Source organism: Hypomesus nipponensis, chromosome 4, assembly GCF_054491055.1.
Source record: "Hypomesus nipponensis isolate SF chromosome 4, ASM5449105v1, whole genome shotgun sequence".
In the NCBI taxonomy this organism is placed as follows: Eukaryota; Metazoa; Chordata; class Actinopteri; order Osmeriformes; family Osmeridae; genus Hypomesus; species Hypomesus nipponensis.
Window position 1 is genome coordinate 7,462,501 of NC_140364.1, and position 9,278 is coordinate 7,471,778.

A 9,278-nucleotide genomic window follows, 5' to 3' on the forward strand; every position below is an offset into this window, starting at 1 on the left:
ACACATACTAGAGCTCAAGCAGGATTGGTCTTCATTACATTTGCTGCCTGCGTAGGTATTATGTGTTCACAAAGCCTTTTTACACAAAATTGTTGCAAAACATCTTTATTTGTATGTATAACGGGGTTTAAAGTGGCAGAACTGTGTTCTGACACTCCTGATGTGAATGTGTGTGCCATATTTATGTACAGATCCTAAAGGCTTTATGAAGGCTTAATGAAGCTTCAGATGCACTAAAACCGACTGTAGTAACATTTCAGGAATCCATCTCTCCCTCCCTTCCTCAATCCCTTTTTCTCCCTCGAAGCCACCCTCCCTCCATCTTCCTCCCCGTTTTTCGACATCCAGTTGTTCTCTAAACCACAACCTATTTGCAATGAACTTAATGAGAAGATGTTCTTTATTCACTGAGAAAATGAAATCAATCAATATCTTGTCTTTTAAGAAGGGCCCAAGGAAATCAACAGCTACTTGGCAACAGATACCAACAGATATTTAGCACATGCAGCAGAGTACACACATGCAGGACGCACACACACACACGCACACGCTCACTTTCTCAATGTCTCATCTCATAATGCAGGAGCAGCACACACCAATGGTGTGCGCTTCAACACTACAGTGGGCTGCAACACTAGCTTTCACCCTGTAATCCTAAAAAGAGGCAAAAACCCATGTTGCATAACACTTGTATTTGTAAAGTACTGCCACAGTCCAGGAGAGACTAATCTCACATGCAGTCTGCCATGATAGAAGACACGTATGACTAGAACTATTCATTCGTGTTTCGTCAATTCATTTTGCTTATCCACTATCTGCCATGAGGACCCCTTTGAGATCTCTCTGAAGAGCACAGGAGACCAACCAGAATGAGTCAGCTCTTTGTAGCTGTTACAAAACTAGCGTCATTGAGCGAATGGTGGGAGTTTGCTCGGAGCCAGATGGACTGCTGGAGGAGTGCTCCGGGCTGTCAAACTGAGTGACATCACTTCCGGCTTCCTCTGCTCTCGTCTGCTCCATCATCTCAAGCTGTTGATAGACGAGCCACTTAGCACAGCCGTGACGAAATTACTTTACCCATTTGTAAAACACTTGAGATACCAGAGTGAGAGGATTTCAGTTAGAATTGCATCAGGGTCTATCTGGCTTTCAATGGGTTTGTTCTCCTCATGGAGAAACCTGTTTAGTACTTGGTGTGGTAGTTTCCTTTGTGGGAACTGAGGGAGGTCCCTGGAGAAAATGATCTGGGTCCACATGTATAATTAGAGGATAGGGAGATAAGCCAGCCACGAAGAACAAAACCAATGTCAGTGTTAGGTTATGCTACGCTAGCGGTCGTGTGCTCGATTCCATGCAGTGTTCTGTTAGAACTCCCCAGAGCTGCTGCCCTGGGCTCCGACCAGGCTGGTGGAGTCTGTGCCCTCACAGCCAGAACAACTGACTGGTCCGGCTTGCCTTTAGTCCCCCAGTGTCTCCCCCACAGACACACATCCTCTGTCCCCAGCACTGCACCCTTCAACCTTCCCCCCAGCAGACACACATCCTCTGTCCCCAGCACTGCACCCTTCAACCTTCCCCCCAGCAGACACACATCCTCTGTCCCCAGCACTGCACCCTTCAACCTTCCCCCCAGCAGACACACATCCTCTGTCCCCAGCACTGCACCCTTCAACCTTCCCCCCAGCAGACAAACATCCTCTGTCCCCAGCACTGCACCCTTCAACCTTCCCCCCAGCAGACAAACATCCTCTGTCCCCAGCACTGCACCCTTCAACCTTCCCCCCAGCAGACACACATCCTCTGTCCCCAGCACTGCACCCTTCAACCTTCCCCCCACAGACACACATCCTCTGTCCCCAGCACTGCACCCTTCAACCTTCCCTCCACAGACCCGCCTGGCCAGCGCATCATGAATATGGATCAGCGAGCGCTCGGTCTGATTGGTATTCCTGCCGCCGGAGACGGGTGAGGACGGATCCTCTACCTGGACAGATAAGTAGCGCAGCACTCTCAACATGTCCCAGGAACCTATCACCTTCCAAGAGCATAAGAACTTTCGCAACACTGGCCCTTTCTGTCATATTGCTCTGCCAGATTGTTTTGTTGTATTTGCGAATCAGCCAACCCCAGCTTTGACCCCAGCCATAACCACTCAAACTCTACATGTTAAAACAATGTTTTAGTGGTTGACAGATGAAGAGAGGGAGCTCAGCACGTGTACATATTTGCAATCTCCACGCAATCACCGATTGTCCCGTTTGTCTGTTTTGAGAACAAACGGGTCAGGGGTCAGACTGACCCCGCCCTCTTCTTCCGCTGTGGGTGGTCATGGTCATCACCACAATGAGACCAAGAGGACCTGACAATAGCTCCTCTGCAGTCCAGGAGCATTACAGTCGTCCCACCATATCCTGCACCTCCTCCACAGAGCCCCTGGGGCTGGTCCCCCCCCCCCGGCCTCAGGCCAGCTCCAGGCTTAGTCTGAGCCAAGGTGACATGACGTCACCGCAGTGCAGGGACAGCTTAACGGTGAACGCAGGCAGAGGCTCAGCAACAGGGCGCAGTGTCCCGCCCATCGCTCAAATCCACACTCTCAAAGCTGAATGGAATATGCAGATTAACTGACCCCCCCCCCCCCTTTCCTTTTAAACAATGGAGCGAGAGAAGAAAAATAACTGGAACGTTGATGATGGCCATTCCCACTATTCTGTGACAGTCAACACAGTCCAGTGACAGTGAGAGGCAGGCACACTCACAGATAAATCCCTCACCTACTCCCTCGAGGAGAGGGTTGAGTGAGCATGGGTCTGTCCAGCTGAGGTCAAACAAGGTCCCACCCTGCAACAGGAAAGCAGAATGCAATCCCTCAACGCCAGCACCACAATGGAGAAGAGCAGCTCGGAAAACCAGATGAACCTCTGGTTGGAGGGCAAGATGGCAGGGAAAAACTAATCCAAATCTGAATCTCAATCAATCTGATCAACATGATGTGGTAAAGAGATCGCTGCTTTGTCAAAAGGGTTGAGCTGCAGCGAAGGAGATCTTGGAAGAAGAGTCGGCGTGCCTGGAGTATTCGTACACTGGTTTCAGGGGACATGGGGCACCAAGCACACTCTAGTTGTCAGAGTAACCGAGTCAAATACTTTGGGGATTATGATTGGGATGTAGAATGATCCCTGAGTGTGTGTCGTTGTTCCTGGGGTGACTGTGTGTAGCAGTCCACGCTGGTCAGACAGGCACCTGGGTTTGAGTCCTGCCACTGCCACTGGCAGGGTTTGCTCTTCACTCACTGTTCTCCCACAATAAAGTGCTGCGCCAATGGAATTTTCCACACGAGCGCCTTCCCCTCTCTGTGCTTCGTCCTAACACCCTGCGTCAGCTCCGACCCCCGCCCACCCCGCTCATGACCTCAGCATCAATTCTGGGCAAAATCACAACCCCCCCCCCCCCTCCATCCTTCCACACACACACACACACACATTGTAGTCGACCCGCAAAATTGAGATGTGAGGCACCGTATTTGAAAACGGTGCCTTTCACAGCCCGGACTTTCATCGGGATGTTGTGTGTGTGTGTGTGTGTGAAACACGCATGAGCACGCAGGGCTCTCTGACAGCTGGGATCTGGAGTTGGGAAGTGACCTTGCGGGGCTGCTGCACACTGCAGACCCACACGCAGACGATAGAGGGCTGAGTGGCGGAGCGAACACATCCTCGTGTCTACCTCTGCTCTTCAGACACGCTAGACTGGGAGGGGGGGCTCTACTGCAGCAGAATACAACACCTGCACACGGGCAGATACACAACACGCTCGGACGCGCACGCAAAAAAAAGGCAAACGCATTTTACGAACCTCTGGGCAGGGATAGCCAAGGAAGCCAGATCGTCAGAGAAGAGGGATTCGAGCGAAGGTCGTGACAGTAATGTTGTTAACCAGGGAGCTGGAGCAGTGATCTACATCCCTGTCTTCTACAACCCAGTAACACCACCACCATCAACATAATGACCCTCACCATCATCAACAGTGGTCTGGGTTAGTGTCTGTCACCAACATCTGCTCAATGTCATCATGCTCTAATAGTGAACATGCAGGCCTTACATTCGATCTTCCTACATCCTCCTCCTTTCGAGAGACGCCTCAGAGAGATATCCCAGGCCTTACAGTTATTTTGATTTCTGGAATCTGTAGATTATTTACCCAGCTGATTGGATTGTTCCTTTTCTCCCGCCATCAAACACAACACACATTGTCTTCTTTGGACCTGAGGTTCACTCTGTCAAAGAACGGCCGACGGGACGATAACCTCATTAACCTGCAGAACATTCCAAGAGGATTCTGAAGGAGGAGACTTTAGTGTCTGAAGGGAATCTGAAGGAAATCTTGTGTTTTCACATTCTGTGCCTCCCTCTTTCCATCACTCCGTCTCTTTCCTCCTCTGCCTTTCATGTGAGTATGTGTGTGTCGGGGAGTGTCTGCGGGTGGTTTCAACAACAAGCAAAGCCTTTCCCCGTCAGAAGCCAAAGGTCAGAGGCTAAACAGAGACATGCAGCAATAGTCAAAACATACCTACACAACAACACCCTATGACAAAAACCTCACCCAGTATCACCGGAAGGCTTGTTGTGAGCGAGAGAGCTTCAACGGTAGATCCAGGACTGAAACTTGATGTACTGCTTAAATGAGCTAATAGGAGCAGACTTTTACTATCGCGAAGCAGAATATGACTGCTCCTTTCCATTCCCTTATTCTAAGCTTGTCCAAATGTACTGAAGTTCTACAGCTGTTTTTACCTCACCCCTCCTCATTGGATTGCAAGACAGAAAAACGTCAATAGAGCTTCAGTCGATTGGTATAGCATAAGATGTTCTTATGCACACACTGAGAAAGTGGTGGAGCAGAGTCGGGCCAGAACCAATTGACTGTGGTCCACAGCCTTCCAGCCGGAGGCAGACACGAAGCTATTTCACATTACAACCAGGAGAGTTTGTTTTGCACTGAGCATGTGAGTCACCACATTCTGTGTGTGCTTGCTTTACACCTTCCCTGTTCTGATGAACTGTATTAACCCTGCTAGCTGGCCTGGCAGGCCATTCCCCCTTCTCTAAGCATAGACATAAGACTCAGCTGAGTACTGTATGTATACGTGTGTGCGTATGTGTGCACGCGTGTGTGTACATTGACTGCTGACTGAAACTGCTGACTGGTGGCAAATAACAAGAGGGCTCCTCAACACTGGAAGTGTCTGATCTGGCAGTCTAACCTTTGGTAAGCAGTGCATCGCAGAGTTCAGTGAACTCCAGTGACCCTTCCCTCCTTCCCTGCTTCCCTCACTCGTGTGGCTGAGGGCCAGGTCACGGTGTAAACTCAGCCTCCAGCCTGGGATCTCTGCTCCGCAGCTGAGCACTGCACAAACAAACAATAACCCCCCACCCCACAAAGACTTCACCTCTCCGGCCCCCCTCCCCCCACCCTCTCCCGAGGCTACCAAGATCAGGAAAACAGAGGGCTGATGAGTAGGGTTTTGGACTTCCAAATCCATGCTCAGTCAACAGAATAGGGGTGTGGGGGGGGGGGGGAAGGGAGGCACAGGGGAGGGAGGGAGGCAGGCATGGGGGAGGGAATTATGGGGAGGAAGCAGGGGGGGCAGTAGAGCAAGCCACATCAGCCCAGTGCAAAAGTTGTTAATTAAACTATAAACTGTTTGCAAGCTGCTTATTTGGTTATTTGTTACCCTTGGGTACGATAGGGTGGGGTGGTAAAGGTGTAAATGTTTAATGGCCCAGCTCATGTTTGCATTAGGCATTAGAGGAACATGTGAGGGTGGATCGTGTTTGCATGGCAAGAGCTGCTTGACAGGCAGGGTCAGTTTCTGTCTTAACCGCGGGCTGGGAAGCGTCCCCCCATGTTCTGCCAGGGTGAACCCCAAACTGCAGGGCTCCCAAGGGGTTATGTAAGAAAACCCAATGAACCTCACCTACTGCCAAGGCACACTGTCTGCTTAACTCATACAGTGTGTGTGTGTATTCAGTAGACATGTGAGGCATGACTAGATCAAACAGTGCACCTCTCCCTGTTCAAATCAATTAATAGGGCAGGTCCTTAAACCGAGGCTCTCCTGGATAACAGCGTATTCCAGCTGTCTCAGGACTAGGCTGAGAGCCTAGCTTTCTCTAAAGGCCCAGAGATTGGACAGAACCACCACAGGTATACTCTATAGGTGTATTCGTTATCAATACATTGTCATTATCCTCAGTAACGCCACTTCAAAAAGGTATTTATATAATTCCAATATATCTATAAGCTTCTGACTTTATAATGGCTGCAGGTCATGAACATGCAACATCATTATCCAAGGTTATAGTAGGCCTACACTAAAAAAATAAGTGGCATACTTTCAAATCCATGTGACGCATGTGTTCATTGTGATACATGTGATGAATGTATGGCTATACTTACTCGTTCTCCAGAAGTGTCATACACACGACCTCCTTCACTCCTGGGTTGTTAGCCTTCTCACAGGAACAGGACTGCAAGTTCCAGGTGGCTACTCGCACCACCGCTCTTCCGTCTCGCAACCCGCACAGAGGCTCTACGTTGGGCCGCACCGACAGGATCTGCGTTGGCCCACCAGGCGGAAGGTCAAGATCATCACTTCGAAGACTGAAAGAGGTCGGGCTTGGGTGAGATTTTGTGGTGTACGTCAACCCGCCGTTGGTGTTTGTGGAAGGTGTTCTGGATCGTTCAACAAAAACTTGGAAACGGATTTTGTCCAACAGGGAGGAGTTGATGTGGGTGACCCTCACCAGATCTTCAATGCTTTTAAACGGGCCGTTCTCGGCACGATATTCTACTATGTTCTTGGCCATTTTCTCCGTGATGCCACGGATGCTCATGAGTTGAGCAGGGGTCGCGGTGTTGATGTTCATACCTGTACATGACAGGTGCTCCAAGTCTTTACGCAGCGACGACGGAGAATGCTGGGATGAGCTTGTCCGACTCGAGACGCATATTTCTAGTTTGATCATCTCTAATTTCGTAGCCCCTATCCCGCTAACTAGTGCCAAGTCTTCCACCTTTTTAAATCCCCCTATACAGTCACGATATTCCACAATATTCTGAGCGACCGTGCGGTTCACCCCCGGTAAAGTCATCAGTTCCTCCTCAGTTGCCGTATTGATATTCAACCGCTCCTGGTTGACTAGTATATTACTGAAGTTACAAGCCGCGCTGAATTTACGTTTGCTGTGACCAACATCTGAGGGGTCTTTAGGAATGGACCGGTGGCACCCTAGGTTTCCTCCCATCGTCAGGCTGGTGATCCACCGGTGCTCGGAAAAGTCTAGACCGTAGGCTGACAGGCACGAGACGTGGAAAAGAACAGCTTGGTTGATCGACCCCTGCGAGGAAACATGCCCTGCATGCAAAGAGCTGTGGACGTGACAGTATTACAAATTGACTGATATGTTACATTGGTACCTTCTATCACCGTTTAATTTGTATTTTTTTAAGACGCACCCGAAGCAATGTTCCTTTTGGTTATTCTCGCACGTCAAATTGTTTGATAGTTCAGCTTCTCCACTGAAATGTCTGTTTCCCTGTTTTTAAATACGTACTCGACGTAGAGTACAGGTTCCAAGTAAAGACAGTGGCCGTCAATCTCCTCACCGTCTGCTTACGAAGCGCGAGACAGACTGATATGCGAAGCTGCAACGCGCTCGCATCAAATGCCATATGGACTCATCAGCACTCCAGGGGGCGTGGTTTCGGCATGAATGACAAATCTTTTCTGTAGCATTTAAAAATGTAATTAGCCTCCCAAACTACACAAGATACAAGTTATATATTATTGTGGAAATTGTGAGCGTGTTTAATAAAACAAGATTTACCAATTGCCTTAATATGTCTCAATAATATTAGTTGCAGAGACAGAGTAGCCAATCCATTTAATATGTGATGAAATTACAAATCAACGGAGGACAATTGGGAACCAAACAAAACTCATCAAATCAGAAATCTCTTGCAAACTAATCCCTTCAATGTCCAGCTGCTTGGATTCAGGTTGTTACACAGTCAGCAAAATAACTTGATTAAATAGGCATTACCTCAGTCAAATCATAGGCTACAATACAAACTGTATCTGCAAATATAAAGTGTCAGGGATTTGAATTTCAAAGCGGTTTCTAAGTGCTATGTACACTCCTTTGAAACCTGTCATGAATGAGCATGGCCCTTAGGGTTTACCCGCTCGATCTAACATGTTGGCAAAACAACCAATAGATGTGCGAATCATATTTTGTTGAATTTAAAATGAAAACTAATAACTCAATCAGGTCGCAGGATCAACATGACAACAGGTATATATAGGAAGCCAGCTATCTGCAAACTCCCATCAGCACAGTTAAGACTGGGAGAGTCACGGATCATATCACACTTCTGTGTTTAGCGTCAGGGCGTTTCAGAGTCAGGACTCAACCAGGACATCCACCTTTGCCTGAACCCTCTACTTACATCACATCAAGGGCCGGGGATTACTGAGGAATATCAACAGGCAATGCCGAAGATGCAGACAGATAACAGGAAACGCAAAACAGGATGCGTTCAAACATGATGACCTCAGTCAAGGGGTCAGAGTGAAGCAAAACAATCCTAATGTGATTACCGGTCAGGCCAAAACACGTAAGAGGATTAGGTTTCATAAAGCCATATGAAAGTGATAAACGTGCTGATGCCAAGGGATCCAGTCTCCCTGCTAGTGCCCCACGCTGTACCAGTTTGTTCCAATATTCATGTACTAATCTCCCCGTTGAGGCAGCTCGAGGCTGGAGGCTGGGCTTGGCCTACCTGGGGCTGTTGGTACATGGAGATGGAGTTAGTCTAAAGGAGGCCCAGACATACATTCTTCTTCATGACTCAGACAATATAATGATGAAACATTTCATAGCCAACTTGACGACACCCACATGATTTAAACCTGCACATGCTCAAACACACACGGTAAGAGTAACTGCCAGCAGGGCCAGTGGTGTAATGGGATTTCTGGCTTACAATACACTAGTCTCCATGGCACAGACCACAGGGGGAGAAATGCTTCAGACAGCATAGAACTTTGCCCCTGACCCCTCTGTGGGTCCAGTGCCTTTGGCCACACGGTCTGAATGATGTGCTGCACATCCCGGTTCTGTTGCCCAGTGGGTGTGGGAGTGTGTGTGTGCATGTGCAGGTTTGAATCATGTTTGCGAGCGCATGAGCGTTCTGGAATGTGTTGCCTCGTCGGTGCT

At 48.8% G+C, this 9,278-nt stretch overlaps 1 protein-coding gene across 1 annotated transcript in view; it reads right to left on the reverse strand.

Annotated features, from left to right (window-relative positions):
- Positions 1–7,678, reverse strand: part of eepd1 (endonuclease/exonuclease/phosphatase family domain containing 1) — a 15,767-nt gene extending 8,089 nt beyond the window's left edge. Inside the window, exon 1 of the mRNA XM_084696079.1 lies at positions 6,457–7,678. Coding sequence (XP_084552205.1) covers positions 6,457–7,304 — 848 coding nt within the window. The 5' untranslated portion in view covers positions 7,305–7,678. The remainder of the gene's footprint in view (positions 1–6,456) is intronic.
- Between the last annotated feature and the right edge of the window lie 1,600 nt (positions 7,679–9,278).